The 18,690-nt window shown below is 64.8% G+C and overlaps 4 protein-coding genes across 6 annotated transcripts in view; 3 read left to right on the top strand and 1 right to left on the bottom strand.

Moving 5' to 3' along the window:
- Window positions 1–2,139, top strand: part of BSN (bassoon presynaptic cytomatrix protein) — an 87,086-nt gene extending 84,947 nt beyond the window's left edge. The window contains exons 8-12 of one of the 2 annotated variants that reach the window (XM_079317002.1): window positions 305–398; window positions 531–671; window positions 843–901; window positions 987–1,080; window positions 1,550–2,139. In XM_079317002.1, the coding sequence (XP_079173128.1) occupies window positions 305–398; window positions 531–671; window positions 843–883 (276 nt within the window). In that variant the 3' untranslated portion in view covers window positions 884–901; window positions 987–1,080; window positions 1,550–2,139. Of the gene's footprint in view, window positions 1–304; window positions 399–527; window positions 672–842; window positions 902–986; window positions 1,081–1,549 lie in introns of both variants that reach the window. The other variant, XM_079317001.1, reaches the window with a different exon arrangement.
- Window positions 2,140–4,226: 2,087 nt separating this feature from the next.
- APEH (acylaminoacyl-peptide hydrolase) lies at window positions 4,227–13,626 on the top strand. The gene is given in 45 exon segments (XM_079317192.1): window positions 4,227–4,287; window positions 4,822–4,951; window positions 5,059–5,185; window positions 5,271–5,364; window positions 5,459–5,534; window positions 5,609–5,772; window positions 5,854–5,991; window positions 6,080–6,171; window positions 6,284–6,324; window positions 6,402–6,523; window positions 6,686–6,746; window positions 6,815–6,912; window positions 6,992–7,043; window positions 7,126–7,214; window positions 7,323–7,461; window positions 7,538–7,621; window positions 7,695–7,775; window positions 7,852–7,940; window positions 8,043–8,233; window positions 8,312–8,414; window positions 8,482–8,588; window positions 8,657–8,757; window positions 8,861–8,925; window positions 9,092–9,148; window positions 9,262–9,370; window positions 9,440–9,616; window positions 9,687–9,768; window positions 9,870–9,984; window positions 9,988–10,218; window positions 10,408–10,545; window positions 10,619–10,710; window positions 10,803–10,843; window positions 10,912–11,033; window positions 11,210–11,270; window positions 11,381–11,475; window positions 11,559–11,610; window positions 11,681–11,769; window positions 11,956–12,097; window positions 12,228–12,305; window positions 12,378–12,458; window positions 12,537–12,625; window positions 12,716–12,906; window positions 12,981–13,083; window positions 13,157–13,263; window positions 13,344–13,626. Coding segments are annotated over 45 exon segments (4,647 nt in total). The 5' UTR covers window positions 4,227–4,275; the 3' UTR covers window positions 13,483–13,626.
- MST1 (macrophage stimulating 1) lies at window positions 13,618–18,147 on the bottom strand. Of its 2 annotated transcripts, none has more exons than XM_079317016.1 (18): window positions 17,969–18,147; window positions 17,432–17,573; window positions 17,170–17,282; window positions 16,925–17,039; window positions 16,580–16,716; window positions 16,389–16,509; window positions 16,184–16,302; window positions 15,923–16,088; window positions 15,694–15,824; window positions 15,509–15,611; window positions 15,268–15,404; window positions 15,113–15,148; window positions 14,919–15,030; window positions 14,770–14,847; window positions 14,558–14,704; window positions 14,370–14,476; window positions 13,960–14,099; window positions 13,618–13,854 (listed from the first exon to the last, which is right to left on the bottom strand). In XM_079317016.1, the coding sequence occupies exons 1-18, from the start codon at window positions 18,018–18,020 to the stop codon at window positions 13,693–13,695; spliced, it is 2,118 nt and encodes a 705-aa protein (XP_079173142.1). In that variant the 5' UTR covers window positions 18,021–18,147; the 3' UTR covers window positions 13,618–13,692. The 2 variants fall into 2 exon arrangements, with proteins under 2 accessions (XP_079173142.1, XP_079173143.1); XM_079317017.1 differs by having other exon boundaries at window positions 15,923–16,085; window positions 17,969–18,146.
- Window positions 18,148–18,533: 386 nt separating this feature from the next.
- The window catches only part of DAG1 (dystroglycan 1), a 50,149-nt gene continuing 49,992 nt past the window's right edge, over window positions 18,534–18,690 (top strand). The window contains exon 1 of the mRNA XM_079317010.1: window positions 18,534–18,689. The gene's annotated coding sequence lies outside the window, so the exon portion shown is untranslated. The remainder of the gene's footprint in view (window position 18,690) is intronic.

Raw genomic sequence — 18,690 nt, 5'->3', positions numbered from 1 at the left:
CTCTGCCTGGAATCAGCACAGCTGGCAGTGGCTAGGGGCTAGCAGAGGAAGGGCTGGGAATGGGAACCACGGAGTAATATATATCCCACTCACCTACCACAGACACCCTTGGGTGCTGTGGAAGCTGCCATCCACCCTTGAGAGGACCCAGGAGGGGACATCACTATGTCCTGGATCCCTTGCTGCCTCTTTTGGGGTTGTGGAGCAGTGTTTGGGGGTTTTGGTGTCACCTCCTGGCTTGGGCCACTCCTGGCAGATGCTCTGATGGGAGGGTGAGCCTTGAGAGCTGTTTTCCCCTTTCCAGACAAAAGCGGAGCCAACAGACACGTCCAAACCTGCAGCAAAAGTGCCACAGCAGCCGGGGAGAGCGCCGTCAGCACAGCCTCTGGGAGCAGCAGGTCAGTGAGCCCCAGTGGCACTGTGCCATCTGTCCCCCCTTGTGCCAGCTGCCTGGCACCCCAAAGCTCAGCTGAGCTCCCTCAGCTGGGCCTGAGCCCTGGCTAACAGTGGCCTTGTTTCTTCCCCAGCAGACAGCAAGGCCGGTCCAAGGGCAGCCGGGCCACGTGGTCCCGCAGGCATGGCCACGGGGCAGCCCGGCGGGGAAGGAGAGAGTGTCTTCTCCAAAATCCTGCCAGGGGGGGCAGCGGAACAAGCAGGCAAACTGACTGAAGGTGAGGGCTGTTCCCGGGGTGGAGACAGGGTGGTGATGCTCTTCTGCAGCGAGATGGAGTCAGGCACTGGGTGCATCCAGTGGGATACAGTGCTCCCACAGTTTGGGGCCCAGGGAAGCGGGGGACCAGGGTCACTACGCCACACTGACACCTGTCTTGACTTCCCCACAGCGGTGTCAGCTTTCGGCAAGAAGTTCACTTCGTTCTGGTGAGAGAACGGCACAAGGTGAGTGCATCCAGCACCAGGCACTGTGCTGTAGGTTCTCCCTGCCTCATCCATGCCTCATGCCCTCCTCCTCCCTTCCACTGCAGGAGTTGGGAAGTGAGTGGAGATTTGAGTCGTTGCAGTGGAAAAACCTATGAAGAAGCCAATGAATTCAGCACGCGGCACCAGACTCTGAGTATAACGGTGAGTGTACAGGGCACACCTGCACCTAAGTCCCCTACACCACCACCTCTGAGGTTCCAGTGAGGTTCTGTGGGGTTCAGGGCACCAGTATTCCCTGAGCCCTGCCATGCCACGGACCCATCCCCTTCGTGCTGGGCCACTCATCCCCATCTGCATCCCCAGGAGCTGGCCCTAAGCCAAGGGGTGGAGGCTTGGCCTTGTTCCGCAGTCTCGGCAGCGCTGGTGCAGACCCTGTGTTTCCAGGGAAGGCTTGTGCGGCCCAGGCTGTGCTCCGGGAGCCCGTCCAGCGCGGGGGCGGGCGGAGGCGGCGGCAGCTGCTCGGCCGGCAGTGCTTCTTGGCTCTCTGGGGCCCTGTGCTCGGGTCAGCGCTGCGGCTCGGCGGGGTCCCTTCCGCGGGGCGGGCAGCTCGGACTAACGCCTCTCTCTCTTCTCTCTCTGTGTCTCTCTCTCTCTCTCTGTCTTTCGCAAGCTTTTGAAAGCAGGGCGATCCCTGGATGCTGGACCAAACGGCGGCCGAGCAGGGGGGCCCGGCGGCCGCCCCGGGGCGGGTGTCCCCCACGCCTGGCGAGCAGCTGCGGCGCGGCACACGGCGGGCGAGCCCCGGCAGCAGCCCCGAGGGGACGGGCCTGGTCCGGACCGTCGGGTCAGGCCCCGTAGGTGGGCTGCGGCCCTTTCTCAAGATTATACGCAGAGTTGCTCCCTCTGAACCCCAGCTCTGGCCTCTTCATAGGTTTTTCCTTCCCCGCGAGCCGAGGGCTGGGCGCCGTGGGCGCCGCTCCTCCTTCCCGACCCCGCCCGCCCCTTGGGGCCTTCCCCGCGCCCCCTGCACTGCAGCCGCGTCCGGCCCCGCGGGGAGCCCCGGAGCGCGTCAGCTAGGACCTAACACTGTTTTACTACCGAAATACGAGGCCATAGGACTCTGACAGGCGGCGCGGCCGGCTGGGCGCGTGTCCCGAAGCCATTGGAAGCATTGAAAGGGCCGCGCTCGCCCTCGCCACGCAGCCAGCGCGCCTGCCGCCGGGCACCCCTTTTCTTTCAAGAACAGCCTTAATCATCCCACTTTGATTTCTCTGTATACCTCATCCGCACCGGGGGGTGGGGGGGGGGGCACGGGGCGTCGTCAGGGGGGGTCCTTTTCTTCTCGGTTTCTTTGGGTTCATTTTCTTTTGGTTTCGGGGTTTTATTTTTCTAAAATTTATATCAAATCCTCTTCCCTCTTTGCTTTGTGCGATGAGTTAGCACACGGGCTGTCGTCTGTAGAAGCAATAGAGTGCAGGAGGCTACAAAAGAGCACAAATCCCGTGGAACAAGATCAGGAGAGCTTTGCCTCCGGCAGTATCCTTCCTTTTACTGTGCAATCCAAGTCCTTCTCAAGCCATTTTGCGGGGACGGCCGGCGCAGCGGCCGGCGGCCAAAGCCTACTTGCCCTGCCAGGAGGGGATTCCCAGGGGGGAGGCAGCCCGAGGAGGGGGTTCGCCCGCGCCCCGCCGCCTCCCCGCGCTGGCAGCGCCCCGCCGACACCCCCGTGGCGGGGGGCAGCCGCCCGCCCACCCGCCTGATGTTCTATGCAACGAAAAAACACGACTCCAGAACAAGACCTGTGAATAGCTAATCAGTTCAATGTCGCGCCTAAGGGTTCCATCGCAAAGCGTGCCGCCGAGCGACCCGAGAACTATTCTGTACCGACCACCCGTGCGTATGAATTCGTGGCATGTTCGACCCACGGAGGGCCACTTTGCCAAAGGGCAGCCCTAGCGCCCGTGACCGTCTGTCCCGTCGTAGAGCATGGCTTGCTACTTCTCTGCACGGTTCCACCCGCCTTTCAGTGCTTGCTGTTCTTTGCCTGGACTTTTCTTTTTTCTTTCTTCTCCATCAGTCCATCGCTGTACTGAAAGCTCTTAGCAGATTTATGCACTTGTGATCGAGGACCCGGCTGCCTCGGGAAGCCCACGCTTTGTGGCAGATCCCTCGCCGGGAGCTCTGCCGGTGCCCAAGGCTGGGGGCAGGCCGGCGGCTGTGGCTGTGGGACGGGGATCCCGGGGGCAGCCCCACGGAGGAGAGCCCCGGCCCGGCGCGCAGCCGCCGCCTCTCCCCGCCCATGACCAGTGCGGAGCCTGGGGTGCCTCCCGCGGGCTGCCGGCCCCGCCACTCCGAGCGCTGTAAATACTTGTACAGTGTGTAAATCGCACGCGGGACCGAGACCCCCGCCGGGGCCAATCTCGCCGCCCCAGCACATCCGCCACCTTGCCTTCGTGCCTGTCAGGCCTGGGGGCGCGCAGCCCCCCCGCCGGGCCGGGCCCCCAGCCCGAGTTGTGGCAATCAACTGGACAGGGCGGGGGGACGGGGGGTGCAAAGACCGAGGGCCGAGCGCGGCTGGGCGCTGTTTCCAGCGGTAAGTGCGATGCCGGGTGCGCTCCCTCTGAACATTGTGACGGTGTGCGTGTCTGCTGTGCTCTGTGCCACCCGTAGTGACCCTGTACCGTGCCGTACCGTGCCGTACCGTGCCGTACCACCCCCGCCGCTGTGTCGTGACTCCCTCCCAGAAGCTGCCCCCTCACCAGGTGTTTCTGTGGGAACAGAATAAAAAGGACTTGACACAAACCACAGACTGGCCCCGATTCTTGCCTGCCTGCAGTGTGGGAGTGGAGGGTTCGGGGCACCTGTGATGGTAGGGGTGGCTGAAATGGGTCTAGTTGTCACCAAGCACTGTTGAGCTCTGCCACTCACGCCTGGGCTGCTGAGATAGGTAGTCCCTGTGGGTATCAAGGACCCGATTTCACCTGCCTGGCTAGGCTGCTGGTCCCATGAGCCCTTAAATGGCCCGATCCCCCCCCGGCCAGGCTACTGGGCTGGGGATCCTTGTTCCCCCCGGTCCTGCGCATGGAGCCCCTGTTCTGCAACCACCTGTTGGCTAAACCACCCCAGGGCGATCTAGAGGCTGCGGGGCCGCGGTCCCTCGGCTGCGGTCTCAGAGAGGTCCCGCGAGCGGTCCGGTGGCTGGGGACTTGCCGCCGGGACACGTCGGGGGTGCGGGGAACCCCGGTGCCTGCGTCTGCAGCGCCGCCCGCGCCCACTGGGGGGCGCCTCAAAGCGAGAGGCGGTCCGAGCGCCGCAGCCAATGGGACGTGCCGCAGCCCGGAGGCCCCGCCCCATCCCGGAAGTGCCCGTTCCGGCCCCGCCTCCCGCCGCGAGGACATGGAGCCGTCGGTGAGGGGCTGGGGAGAGTGACGTCAGCGCTCCGGGACCCCCCCCCCGCCTTTCGGTCCCGCTGCCCCCTCCCTGTCCCTCCCTATCCCCCTCGGGAGTCCCGGCCCGCACTCCCCTCCCGACCCCGCTGCACCACCCCGGAACTGCCCCGGTACCCTTCTCATACCCCATAGACCCCAATTGCTGCAGGACCCTCCTAGGCGCCCCTTGCACCCCGGGACCTGCACCCAGTATCCTGGTACCCACCGGTACCCCGGAAACTGTCCCAGTGCCCTCCTGATCCCGGCTATCTACCCCGGTATCTGCTCTCCAGTGCCCTCCTGCTTCCTGGCACCCCAGTAGTGTCCTGCACTAACCCCTCTAGCCTCCCACTCCCATGTACCCCAGCTCTTCACCCACAAGTGCTGTCCCCAGTAGCCCCCAGAATCCCCCTGTCTATACTGGTGCCCCAGTACGTGACCCTGTGCCCCATCACTCCCCGGCCCGTGCCCCCCACCCCTCGCCCCACATGTCCCCGCCCCGCGTGTCCCGCAGGTACCGCCACGTGCGGAGGAGCTGTCGGAGCTGTACCGAGAGCTGAGCCAGCACCCGGGGCTCAGCACCGCCTGCCTCGGCCCCGACCTCACCACCCAGTACGGGGGCAAGTACTGCAGCCTCTACACCGGTACGGGGATGGGCAGGACTGAAGGGGAAGGCGGGGGCAGGAGGGTCCGGGGAGTCCCTGCCTGCCTGGTGTGGATGCAGCTGGTGTCCTCACCCTGCTCCCTGCAGAGTGGTCGCAGCGGGACCTGGCAAGGGCTGAGAACATCAAGTTCTGCCGTCAGTACCTCATCTTCCACGATGGAGCTTCTATTGTCTACTCGGGGCCCGCAGGCACCTGCTCTGAGATCAAGGATGAGTAAGTCCCATGCCACTCCCCACACGGCATCCCTCAGAGTAGCAATAAGTGGGGGCCTGATGGGCACTCACCTACTGACCCACAGGCTGCTGAGCCGTGAGTCCCCCAGTGGGACGCTGAAGGCTGTGCTGCGCAAGGTCCCTGGCAAGGAGAAGGAGAAGGAGAAGCAGTTCTTGGAGGTGAGGAGGGGTCTGGGGGAAAAGCAATATTCACTGGTGCTTGGGGCTGGAACCATGCTGTGTCTTGGGACTGCCCTGGCATGTCTGCCCCCAGGTCTGGGATCAGAACCGGAAGGTGAAGAGCATCGACCTGACAGCGCTGGACAAGCATGGCAGCGTCTACGATGATGGTGAGGGGCTGGGGGATGCCAGGGAATGTGGGGTTCCAGGGAACAGGATGGGCAGTGCTGACCTGCCCCTGCAGACCAGTTTGGGTGCCTTGCCTGGTCTCACTCGGAGACCCACCTGCTCTACGTGGCGGAGAAGAAGCGTCCCAAGGCTGAGTCCTTCTTCCAGAGTAAAGCCCCTGAGCTGGGCACCTCTGACGAGGACACGGGGCACCCCAAGAAGGAGGATGCACCCATCAAGGTGGGATGTCCCCACCTTGGGTCAGCTGGGGGCTGGCTGTGTGGCTGTGGGGCTGACCAGCCTCTGCCACTCTGCTCACAGGGTGAGCAGTTCGTGTACCATGAGGACTGGGGAGAGACACTGAGCACTCGCAGTGTGCCTGTCCTCTGTGTCCTGGACATCGAGGGCAACAGCATCTCAGTGCTGGAGGGCATCCCGGGGCACCTCTCTCCTGGCCAGGTCAGAATGGGGAGCTGCAGGGAACCAGAGAAGGGAGGTTTCAGGAGCCAACAGCATTTTGAGCTGGTTATCTCCCCTCTCCCTACAGGCTTTCTGGTCGCCCGAGGACACCGGCGTGGTGTTTGTGGGCTGGTGGCATGACCCCTTCCGCCTGGGGCTGCGGCACTGCACGAACCGCCGGTGAGTCCCCGCAGGGCACCCCACAGCCCAACCCTGCTGGTAGGACACTGCAGGGCACCCGCCCCACAGCCTGGCCCCCTGATCCCGCTGTGACACCTCTCTGTGCTGGCAGGTCAGCACTCTTCTACGTGGACCTGACGGGCGGGAGATGCGGTAAGCAGTGCACACCCTGATCCTGCCAGTGCCCTGGCTCCCCTGCAGCCCCTCACCATCCCCTCGTGCCCATGCAGAGCTGCTCTCTGAGGACACCAAGGCAGTGTGGTCACCACGACTCAGCCCCGACAGCTGCCGCATTGTCTACCTGGAGAACGATGTCCTGGGCCCCCACCAGCAGTGCAGCCGCCTCCGCATGGTAAGCAGCACCGGAGGGACACTGGCAGGCACCATGGAGGTGCCAGGGTGCCCATGCTTGGGTGGAGCTGGCAGGAGGGCGCTGATTTCCCCTCCTTGGGCTGCAGTGGGTGTGAGCAGGCTGAGACCCTGCAAAACTCACCCTATGCCATGTCTCCTGCAGTACGACTGGTACACCAAACATACCACCACGGTGCTGGAGGCTGTGCCACGGCAAGCATGGGGTGAGTACAGCTCTGGGGATGTTGGGGGCGACTCAGGGGGATGCTGAGTGCCACCACTCTCATCACAGGTGCCTTCCCGGGAATCTACTGTGGTGCACTGCCAGGGATGTGCTGGGCAGCTGACAGCCGCAGGATCCTGCTAGACACAGCTCAGCGCAGCCGGCAGGTGAGGGAGTGGTGAGGGGGCACACAGCGGGGGCCTGGCTGGGTCAGGGCTCCACTGGACTCTGCCCTCTTGTCCCTAGGATGTGTTCGTGGTGGACACAGCAACAGGCACCACAACTTCGCTGACAGGTGGTAAGTGACGCACCAGTGGGGCCATGCTGGTGCCAGGGGTGGGGAGAGGTCACACCTGCAGGTCTGACCCCCTCCTCCCCAGATTCCCCCCAGGGAAGCTGGTCTGTCCTCACCATCGACCGGGACCTCTTGGTGGCCAGGTTTTCCACCCCTAGCTGCCCCCCCATGTTGGTAAAGTCATGTCCCCAGTGCCCACCAGCCCCTTGGCATGGGCACTGACTCCTCTCCCCAATGCCCACCAGCCCCTTGGCATGGACACTGACCCCTCTCCCTGCACAGAAAGTGGCAGTCTTGCCTGCCGCCGGCCGTGAGGCACAGACACAGTGGATCTGCCTGCAGGACGCATCCCCCGTGCCCGGCATCAGCTGGGGCATCCGCACCCTGCAGCCCCTGCCAGAACAGGAGCATCCCCAGTATGGTGAGTGCCCAAGGTGGGGTCAGGATGTGCTCCACCATCCTCACTGCTCCCTGACATCCCCTCCCTTCTTCCACAGGGGGCCTAGACTTTGATGCTATCCTGATGCGCCCAAGTGAGGGTCCCACTGCCCAGAAACCCCCCTTGGTCGTGATGCCTCATGGTAAGAGCTTGTCCCCACCCCACTGTACCCCAGCCAGGCAGCATCACCCTCCCCTTGCTTTTGCCATTTGCAGGGGGTCCTCACAGTGTCTTCACGGCCGGGTGGATGCTGTACCCAGCGGCACTGTGCCGTGTGGGCTTTGCCGTGCTGCTGGGTGAGTGACACCAGGGCTCTGGGCCAGGGTGGGGGGCACAAAGGAGGAAAGGCCTCTGACACTGCTCCCCACACAGTGAATTACCGTGGCTCACTGGGCTTTGGCCAGGACAGCGTGGCCTCCCTGCCAGGCAACGTGGGCACACAGGACGTACATGATGTGCAGGTACGGCCTGGCACATGGTCCTGGGGCACTTTGTGCTCCTTCAGGTGCCCTGGGTGGGGAAAGTAGGGCTGCTTGCTCAGTGGGTGTTTCCCGTGATGACAGCTCTGCGTAGAGCGGGTACTGCAGGAGGAGACACTAGATGCCAGCCGGGTGGCACTGGTTGGCGGCTCGCATGGGGGCTTCCTGGCATGCCACCTCATCGGACAGTTCCCTGGCACCTACCACGCCTGTGTGGTCCGCAACCCCGTTGTGAACATCGCCTCCATGGTGGCCACCACCGACATCCCAGACTGGTGAGTACTGCTACCCCCAGCTTCCCACGCTCTTTGCCATCCCAGTCACACATGTGCCCCCAACTCTCTCGCCTGCAGGTGCCTGACAGAGACAGGGCTACCCTACAAGCCTGATGCCCTGCCAGACCCAGCCCAGTTGACAGAGATGCTGCACAAGTCACCTATACGCTATGTTGACCAGGTATGTCACTGTCCCCATCCCTGTCCCCAGTAGCAGTGCCAGTGCTGAGGCTGTGCTGCTCCTGCAGGTCCGTGCACCTGTGCTGCTGATGCTGGGGGAGGACGACCGGCGTGTGCCCCCTAAGCAGGGTGTGGAGTATTACCGTGCCCTGAAGGCCCGGGGAGTGGTCACACGGTGAGTGGAGTGCTGGGGGTTTGAGCTGTGGGGTGCAGACACAGCAGTAATCCCTGTTTCCCCTCCAGGCTGCTCTGGTACCCAGGGAACAACCACGCACTGGCTGGCGTCGAAGCTGAAGCTGATGGCTTCATGAACATGGCGCTGTGGCTGCTCAAGCACCTGCAGTGCTAAGGGTGCTGCCCCTGCTGCTGACCCCCAATAAACGATGTAGTTCAGCACTCCAGTGTCTCTAGTGGTAGCATTGGTACCAGCGTAATCTCCACTCCCAGTGCCCGAGGAGCTGGTGGCCACTGGACTTTCACCTGCTCGGATATGCGGCTATGTGGCCGGGGATGTGCTGGGCCATGGGAAGGGTGGCCCTGCCTGTCCATGCGGGGGAAGGGTGGCCCCTGCCTGGCCATGCGGGGCAGCAGGGAGCGGCCGGAGGGCTGGCACCGGCCGGGGCGCTGCCGCCGGGCTGCTCCCGCCTGCTTTGGCAGCCGTCCCATTGCTGCCTGCAGGCGCCCAGCCCGGCAGAGAACAGCCCCATGGCCTCAGGGACCGAGGAGGGTGCGGAGGTGGGCACGGGGCTCAGGGGAGCAGTGTGGGTGGGCACAGCCCCGCTTCGGGCGGCGGGCACGGGCTGGGGGGTGAGCTTACCCCCGTCCAGCGCGCCCCTTCCCTCACGCAGGCGGCCCGCGGTCCCGCTGCCCGCTACCGGGAGCTGAGCCGGTTCCCCGCCATCACGCGTGCCGCCCTGAGGGCGGCGGCTGGGGGCCAGACCTTCCAGCTCTACACGGGTGAGTGGCGGGCTCGGCCTTGGGCCCGCGGGGCCCGAGTGAGCGCGCGCTGACGGCGCCGTCCCTCAGAGTGCAGCCGCCCCGACCTGGCCCGCCGGCGGCTCCTGCGCTTCGCCCGCCACTACAGCCTGCGGCGCACGGCCGGCCGCCCGGGCCTCGCCGCCAGCCGGACCGCGCTCAGCGCCGAGCTCCACCACCAGTACGACCCGGGCGGGCTGCGGGGCGGGGCGCGGTGCCCGCGGCACGGCGGGTGCCCGCGGCGCTCCCGGTGCCCACAGGCATGGCCCGCCGCAGCCTCCGTGCCTGTCGCCCTCAGGCTCCTCAGCCGGGACTCGCCCACCGGGCAGCGCCGCGCCGCGCTCAAACGCTGCCCGCGGCAGGGCCACGAGCTGCTGGAGGTAACGCGGCTGTCCCGCTCCCTCACCGGCGTGGCCGCAGTGCCACTTCAGGGTGCTGGCGCCGAGTACACGATGTGCCGGTGCTGACGGTCCGCCCCCAGGTGTGGGACAGCGGGGGATGCAGCCACAGCGTGGATCTCACGGCGCTGGGGAAGCATGGGGACGTCTACACGGAGGGTAGGACCCCTTCCCCATGGTCCCCGCCCACAGCAGGGGTGAGGTTGGCATGGCCAGCTGCCCTGGTGGCTACCTGGTGCCCAGCTGTGCCTGTGCCAGGCTGGGCTTTGGCACCCTCCTGCCGTGCCAGGGCCCTTTGCCTGCCTGGCCTGGTCACACTCAGAGACACGGCTCCTCTATGTGGCTGAGAAGAGCCGGCCCAAACGACAACCCCTGTGCCCCTGGGACGTGCCAGGCGCAGCCTGGCTGGCAGCAGAGGATGAGGATGAGGAGGTAAGTGCCCCATGAGTGTGTTCAGTGCACCCCCAAGCATGCCACACACACTGAACATACACATGCACCTTGGGCACACCGTGCACCTCCTGAACATGCTGTGCACCCATGAGTGTGCCATGGGTGTGCCATGGACAGAGCTCTGTGCCTGGGGCCACCAGCCATGGGGCTGATGGTTCTGTGCCACAGGGCAAGCAGTTTGTGTACCATGAGGACTGGGGAGAGGCCCTGAGCACACGCAGCGTGCCAGTTCTCTGTGTCCTGGACCTGGAGGGCCTCAGCCTGTCAGTGCTGGATGGAGTCCCAGAGCACCTCTCCCCTGGCCAGGTCAGGATGGGGTGCAGGGAGCGTCTCAGGGGACCCGGCCTTTGGCTATGGGATGAGCCTGACTGTCACACAGGCCCTGTGGTCCCTGGATGACTGTGGTGTGGTGTTCGTGGGCTGGTGGCATGAGCCCTTCCGCCTGGGGCTGAACGCCTGCTCCAACAGGAGGTGGGTCCCATCCAGCAACTGGTTATGCCACGATGCCCATTCAGTGGGGATCAGCACAGTGGGGGTCCAACCTGACCACTCTTTCCTTCCAGGTCAGGGATTTTCCACTTGGACCTGGCCAGTGGATGCTGCGGTGAGCACTGGGGTCCTGGCAGGGTGCCTTGGGGGGTCTCTGGGGTGCTGACCCCTTGCTGCCCCCAGAGCTGCTGTCAGCAGAGAATGTTTCTGTCTGCTCCCCCCGGCTGAGCCCTGATGGCCAGCACCTGCTGTACCTGGAGGGGGTTGTGGGGGGGCCCCACCGCCAGTGTCTGCGCCTGTGCATGGTGAGTTGGGCCTCACGGGCACCAGGCATGGCTGTGCCACCTTGTGCTGCCAGCACAGTGCCCAGCCCAGGTGTCACAGCCTCTCGCAGTGCCTGGCTGGGGTGGGGATGTGCCCAAACCTCCCTGCCTCAGTTTCCCCTGGAATGGGTCCATCCCTGAGCACTGGCTCTCCCCAGCTCACCTGGCAGACAAGGCAGACGGTGACAGTGCTCGATGTGGTGGAGGAGCCCACGGAGGGTGAGCAAGGCATGGTGGGCAGAGCTGGGTTCTGATGGAGGGCTGGTGCCACCCCCTGCCAGTTGCTCATGACTTCGGCTCACTAGCCCAGCGCTCTGCCTCTCTTGCAGCCTTTGCTGGGCTCTACACAGAGGTGCTGCCACCACAGTGCTGGGCAGCTGACAGCCGGAGAGCTGTGCTGGGCACCCCTCAGCGGAGCCGCACGGTGAGTCCTGGGCATGGCAGGGCCAGGGACATGACCCACACACCCCAGGGTGACACCACTGCCTGTGCTCTGCACCCTCACAGGATCTGCTCCTCGTGGATGTGGAGACGTCCACTGTCACCAACCTGACAGCAGGTACATGGCACTGGGCACCCATGGTGCTCTAGTGAGCAACTGTGATCACCTACGTGTGTTCTGTCCCCAGGGTCACCTGAAGGGTGCTGGGAGCTGCTCACTCTCCAGTGGGACCTGCTGGTGGCCACCTGCTCAGCCCCCCACCACCCCCCCAGCCTGGTGAGCAGTCCCCTGGCACCATGTGGCACAGTGGGATATGGCACAGCAATGTGCAGCCGGGCAAAGCACAGTGTGGCATAAAAGCCATGGTGTGGTGTGGCACAGCCAGATCCAAGATAACATAGCCTTGACATGGCACAGCCTTGGCATGGTACAGCCCCAATGTCGTCCATTGCCTGTGCCCAGGTGGTGGCCGTGCTGCCTCCAGCAGGCCAGGAGTTGCCCCTTGGCTGGGTGCTAGTGGAGGACACCCCAACAGTGCCTGGTGTCACCTGGAAGACTCTGACAGTCCAGCCACCCTGCAGTGGGCCGGGCCCCTCTGCACAGGGTGAGCCCCTGAGGGCCCCTGCTGCACCTTGGTGCTGCCTGGGTGCCAGGGACCCTTAGGAGGAGGGGGTGGGCAGGGTGCTGAGTGCCCAAGGTGATGGCTGCTGAGTGGGACCCCTTCCCTGCCACAGACACCCAGGCTTTTGAGGCTCTGCTGCTGAGCCCCTCAGATGGCACACCACCGCACCCCCTCGTTGTGTGCCCCCATGGTGAGTGAGGGGACAGTGGGGACGCCCTGGCAGTGCTGGTGGCACCTCAGGTGATGCCCATGCTCGCCCCAGGTGGTCCTCATGCTGTCTTTGATGCCCGCTGGCGTCCGAGCATGGCTGCGCTGTGCCAGCTGGGCTTCGCCGTGCTCCTAGGTGAGTGCTGGGGAGCCCAGGGACATGTGGCCCTGTGTCCCAGTGGGAGACATGGCACCCACTGCCCTGTCTCCTCAGTGAACTACCGTGGCTCCCTGGGCTTTGGGCAGGCCAGCATCAGCTCCCTGCTTTCCCGTGTGGGTGAGCAGGATGTGGCAGACACCCAGGTGAGGAGTGCTGGGCTGGGGGTGCTGGGGGGATGCTGCTGGGAGGATGCTGATGTTTGGGTGCCAATGCTGGGTGGCCCATGGGTGCAGCTGGCAGTGGAGCAGGTGCTGCACAGAGAGCCCCTGGACCCGCACCGCCTGGCCCTGCTGGCTGGCTCTCACGGAGCCTTCATCGCCCTCCACCTCCTCACCCGGGAGCCCAAGCGTTACCGAGCCTGTGCCCTGCGCAGCCCCGTTTCCAACCTGCCCACACAGCTGGGCACCTCTGACATCCCTGACTGGTGAGTGCCACCCTCCGTCCTGTGCCATGCCACGACATGTTTCTGTGACACCTACCAGTGTCCCTGTGCTGCAGGCGCTACACCTCCCTGGGGCTGCCCTACTCCTTTGAGCGGGTGCCACGTGCAGAGGAGGTGGCCACAATGCTACTGCGCTCGCCCATATCCCAGGCAGCCCAGGTAAGGCACAGTCAGGATGGGTGTGGGGTGCCAGGTGTGGGGTGTCAGACACCCACTGAGGGCAGTGCTGCAGGTGCAGACACCGGTGCTGCTGTGTGCGGGTGCCCGGGACCGGCGCGTCAGCCCCATGCAGGCGCTGGAGCTGTACCGGGTGCTGCGGGCCAGGGGTGTGCCAGCACGGTGAGTGGGGTGCAGGTGGGAGCAGGGAGGGAGCTCTGGGGTGCTGGGTGAGCATCTTCCCATCCTGTCCCTCCCCACAGGCTGCTGTGGTACCCAGAGGGTGGCCACGCACTGGCTGGTGTGGAAACAGAGGCCGATGTCTTCAAGAACTGTGCCCACTGGCTCCTCAAGCACCTGGGGCAGCCCACGCGGGATGGGACAGGCCAGCACAGCCCCTAGTGATCCTGGGCTATGCCAGCCTCAGGGTGACTACTGGCCCTGGGGACCACGGCACAACCAGAGGCAGATGGAGTGAGTGCAGCTGGCAGCAGGGATGTGGGTTGGGGTTTGGTGTTAAATAAACATGAGACCCTGTGCAGTGCTGACACCCATGGCCAAGGCTGTGCCTTTATTTTGCAGTGGCAGCTGTGTCAGACTGGAAATGCCAGCTCAACCCATCTTCATCACCTTGTAGATCCAGTCGACATAGAGGGAAACACGGATGAAGAGGGCGGGCTGGTCAGTGCGGGCACAGACACGGGAGGGGGTGATCACCCCCTCCAGCACCCAGCAGTCAGCAGTGAGGCAAGCCAATGGTCCACCGTAATCGCCCTGTGGCATGAACAGAGACCGTAATCGCCCTGTGGCATGAACAGAGCAGTGTCACCCTGGTGGCAGCACCTCTCTGCGGTGGGGAGTGTCCCCAGCCCAGCTCACCTCGCAGGCACCCACGCCAGCACGCAGTGGGGCAGTGCACAGCTCGCTCTCCTTGAGGCGCCCACGCAGCACCTTGTTGCACTCACTGTGGGCCAGCACCGGCAGCCGTGCCACGTTCAGCACACTGCTGTCTGCCGTGCCTGCAGGCAGAGAGCATGGGGCAGTGGGCATGGGATGCAGGATCAGGTGTGCAGGGATACAGGGGAATGGCATAGGCAGGGGATGCTGTGAGCAGGTAATGGCAGGGACAAGAAGATGTCATGGCAGTAGGATGTCATTGCAGGGAGATGTGGGAAGAGGAATGCCATGGACTAGGGGCAAGGGATGCTGTAGGATGGATGTAGGATGGAATGGCATTGGGACTGTATTGAACAGGGAATCCCCCAGCAGGGGCTGCCCATGGCAGGTACCTCTGGTTTCCCCCCAGCCAGCGATCTCGCAGACAGTGCCCTCAGGCACAACGTAGCGCTCAGGGGGCAGGCAGATCAGGGCCACACGCTTGGTCAGAGCAGCTGGCCTGTGGCAAGAGAGGCAGTGGGACATGGTGCCAGCCTGGCCAGCAGTGGAACATGGCAGAGGCCAAGGCATGCCCACTCACCTTGCCAGCTTCAGCATCACCAGCTGGGACTCAGAGGGGCCACAAACGATCCGGACAATGGGGATGGTCTGTTGGTCAGGGTCCCCAGGGCCAGGGTCCTTGAAGAGTGTCCCCAGCTGTACCTCATAGCCCATCAGGTCGGCATCACTGTGGAACAGGGACGTGAGGGCACAGGGGGGGTCCCACCACCCCACGCCCAGCCCCAACATTACCAGGAGGAGAAGCACTGGCGTGTGCTGATCACCCACTGCTCCTTCACCAGGGATCCCCCACAGAAGTGCACACCAGCCCTGTGGGGACAGGGGTTGAGCTCTGGGAAGGACACTGAGTACATAGCAGTGCATGGGGGACACCCACTCACCGGTTGCGAATGCTGACAGTCCAGGGTGAGTTGCCAGGCTGGCCACCAACGATGCGCCCCTTCTGCTGCAACCTCTCGTCCCGCTGGCCACACTGCTCGAATGTCACTGCATCTGTGGGCAGGGTGGGCAACAGCTGGGGCTGTAGCACCAGCACCCACCCCAGAGTGACCACCCATGACCCACGGGCCCCCACCTGCATTCTCCATGATGGAGGGCACTGCGCTGCCAGCTGCAGAGAGAAAAGAGATGTGGCATTGTCACAGGATCCAGCCACCCTGAGGGGACCAAAACGACCATGTGTGTGGCCAGGGTCCCCTCTACTCTGCAGGGGTGTGGGTAGGGGCTCACAGCAGGGCTTGATGGCACAATAGTCAAAGGGGGTACGGGGGTCCATGGTGTAGCACCAAGGGCCATGGCTGTCGTTATCAGGGTTGCGGCAGTAGTTCTCCTCCAGATGTGCCTCAGGGTGGGTGGCAGGCGAGATCCTGCCAGGAGGCAGTCACCACCACTGTCATCATGCCCATGCTCATTTCCATCCCTACAATGCCATCCCCATCCCTGTACCCACCACCCCTCTTCACACACTCACTGGGGCACATGGGGTGTCTGGGCAGCCCAGGGCTGGCAGGTGATTCCCTTGCGTGTCTTGCTGACATGGCCATGGTAGTGCTTGCCGTGGTCATGGTAGCACTCTGGGGACAGACAGGGAGGGCTGGCACCCCTCACAGGGGCACTGGGGTGGGCACCCAAGGACAGGTGCCTAGGGTGGCTCACCTTGGGCCTCCTGCTCATCAGGGCAGCGGCGGATGTGGAAGCAGAAGGCGATGCGGACAGTGGGGTGGGAAGTGAAGCACCACGGTGCCTCTGAGCCATCAGGGTTGCGGCAGTAGTTCTCCTGCAGGTCCCTGGAGGAGGGGCAGCATGGTTGTCCCCACTCAATCCCACCCACACTCATGGGTGCTGTACATCACCACCCTCTTGGGGTGCACAGCCATCCTCTTACTTGCACAGGTACTTCTCAGGCACGAAGTGGTGCTTATGGGGCACCTGGGAGTCCCAGCGCTGGCAGGGGATCCCTGACACGGTAACATTCACACGGCCACGATAGCCTTCACCCTTGCCCCTGAAGCAGCCATTGGTGATGTTGACAGGCCTTGGCCGCTTTTCTGCTTGTGTGGCCAAGACAGAGGGGCAGAGTAGTAGGGTCAGGGGTGGCATCCAGGATCCTCAGGCTCAGCTGTGCATGGTGCTGGTGGGAACTTACTGCAGACGCGGATGCGGCAGTACTCGCGCTCCCGCCCAGGGTCGGTGGTGTAGCACCAGGGCCGCTCGGAGCTGTCGGGGTTGCGGCAGTAGTTGTCATCTAGCCCCTTGTCAGGGTACCTAGGCCAGAGACAGGATGTTGAGGTGGCACCATGACCCCAGCACCTGGCACTCAACCAGGGCACTGCACTGCTGGGGGCTAGTACTTGTTGGGGTGGTAGGGGTGCTTGTGTGGGTGCTGCAGGTCCCAGCGCTGGCACTCCGTCCCTGACTCCGTGTGGTCCACGGTGCCACGGTAGTCCTCCCCATTGCAGGTCATGCAGACAGCTGCCAACAACTGCATGTCTCAGTGTGGGGGAAATATATGGCACAGGTGACCCTGGGATGTGGCACTCACCATCTTCACACTTCTTTATGCCGCAGCTCTGGTGCCGGACATTGGGATCAACGGTATAACACCATGGGCCCCGCTTGTCCCGGTCAGGGTTTCGACAGTAATTCTCCTCCAGCCCATTGCGGGGGGATGGCAGAAACCTGCTGGCAGCAGAGTGGGTAGGAGAGCTGCCAGGAATCTTTTGCCCTGTAGCGGGCACAGGCAGGATGATGTGCTACCTCTGTCAGTGCCATTGCCCCCAAGCTGTCCCCATTGCTCCTATGCTATCCCACACTGCTCCCACCCCATTCTCATTGTCCCATGCTGCCCAGGGTAGGTGCCACAGAACAGCCAGGGACATGGGGGCACCTGTGGTCATGTGGTGTCGTAGCTTGCCAATGCTGGCAGCGCAGCCCCTTCTCCGTTGTGGCCCGTGTGCCACGGTAGCTGGAGCCATCACCCATGATGCAGTCCTGCAGGTAGTCTGAGAAGAGCCAGGCACATCTTCAGAGTCCCAGGGCCAGGCCAGGGCACGTGGACAATGAGGAGTCCTGTGCTGGGTGGCCTGTGCCCAGTCTGTGGTATTCCCATACCCACCCATGGCACCAGCTCACCTTTCTTCTGGTACAGGTCGTAGCGGATGTTTTTCTGCAGCTGGATGCGGGGTGAGTGCTGGGTCCAGGGCAGAAGCTGGCACAACTGACTCTGCTGGTCATAGTGGAAAGCCCTGGGAGGCACAGTGGGAGTCTGGCACTGTGGGAGGCCAGGGCCTGCGGGACCTGGGTCACACACGTGAGCACCCAGTATCCGAGTGCAGAGTGACCCAGTGGCCCCTGCACTCCCACCTGCCCCGTGGTGGCACTGTGTCCTGCTCACCGGCAAGCCAGGCTGGCGGCACAGCGCTGGGCACACTGCTCCGCACTGCCCTGCGCCGGCAGCGGTGGCGGTGGCTCCACGGACACTGCCAGCAGCTCGGTGGCTCGCAAGCGCTGGAAGTCATTGAGGGGTGAGCGGTGGCCTGGGGAATGTGGCAGGAGCTCAGTGTACCCATGGGGGCACAGCATGAGCACTAGGGCCCTGTAGAATCTTGGATTCCCACCCCATGGAGCAGGATATCCCTGTCCCACAGAACATGAGATCCGTGTCCCACGGAGAAGGGGAACTCTGTCCTACGGAGCATGGGATCCATACAACACGGAGCAGGGGATCCCTGTCCTATGCCCTGAGCCATGCGCCGTGCAGCAGGAGGGTCCCTGCCCCACATCACCGGCTGCAGTTCCCTGCTTCCGGCTGGCCCCTCCGCCGTGGGACACGGCATGATCTGCAGGCTCCCGGCCCGGCCGCTGGCCCTGCTTCGGGCCCCGCACTGCCTCGCACCCTCCAGCCCCACGGAGACCCAGCCTGGGGCCCTACCTGAGCCCAGAGCCGCAGCCAGGGAGAGCAGGACCCCCAGCACGGGCTGCATGGCGGCGGCCCCGCGTCCCCGGGCGGCTGGAGCTCCGGGACGGCCCCGAGCAAATATTTGCGGTCGGGCGCGGGGCCAAGCGGGGCCGGGGTCACCCCGCGGCGGGCACGCGTGGGGCGGGGCGGGGCCAGGCCAGGGGGCGGGGCGTAGGCGTGGGGCGGGGCCTGGTGCGGAGGGGCGGGTCCAGGCGGTCCCGGGGTCACCCCGGGGCGGGCACGTGCGGGGGGGGAGGAGCCTGCGCGGCGGGGCGGGTTCTGGGGGCGCCCGAGTCACCCCGCGGCGGACACGCGAGGGGCGTGGGTGGGGCCTGCGCACAGGGGACGGGCCTGGAGCGGTGGGGACGGGTCCTGCGCCAGTGAGGCGGGGTCCGGGGGCGGGGCAGGGCGGGGCTGTGCGCCGGGCCCCGCTGGAGTGGGCGGGGCTTCGGTGAGGGGGCGTGACCGCACGGGGCGGGTTGACGGGGCGGGGCGCGGAAGGGCGTGGCCAGCGTTGGCGCCGGGCTCCGATTGGCCGCGGTGCGCTCGTGCCGCCGGTTGCCAGGCGCCGCGCGCGCGCGCCAGCCCCGCCCCCGGGTACGTGCCCGCGCGGGGTCGCGCTCGCGCCGCGCCGCCCGCTCGGTGCGTCGGGGCCGCGGAGCCGGCGGGAGCGGGGCCGGGCCCGGCGTGCACGG

This window comes from Erithacus rubecula (assembly GCF_903797595.1).
Source record: "Erithacus rubecula genome assembly, chromosome: 13".
NCBI lineage: Eukaryota > Metazoa > Chordata > Aves > Passeriformes > Muscicapidae > Erithacus > Erithacus rubecula.
Note: the sequence above shows the minus strand (reverse complement) of the source record. Positions and strands in the feature narration are given on the sequence as shown.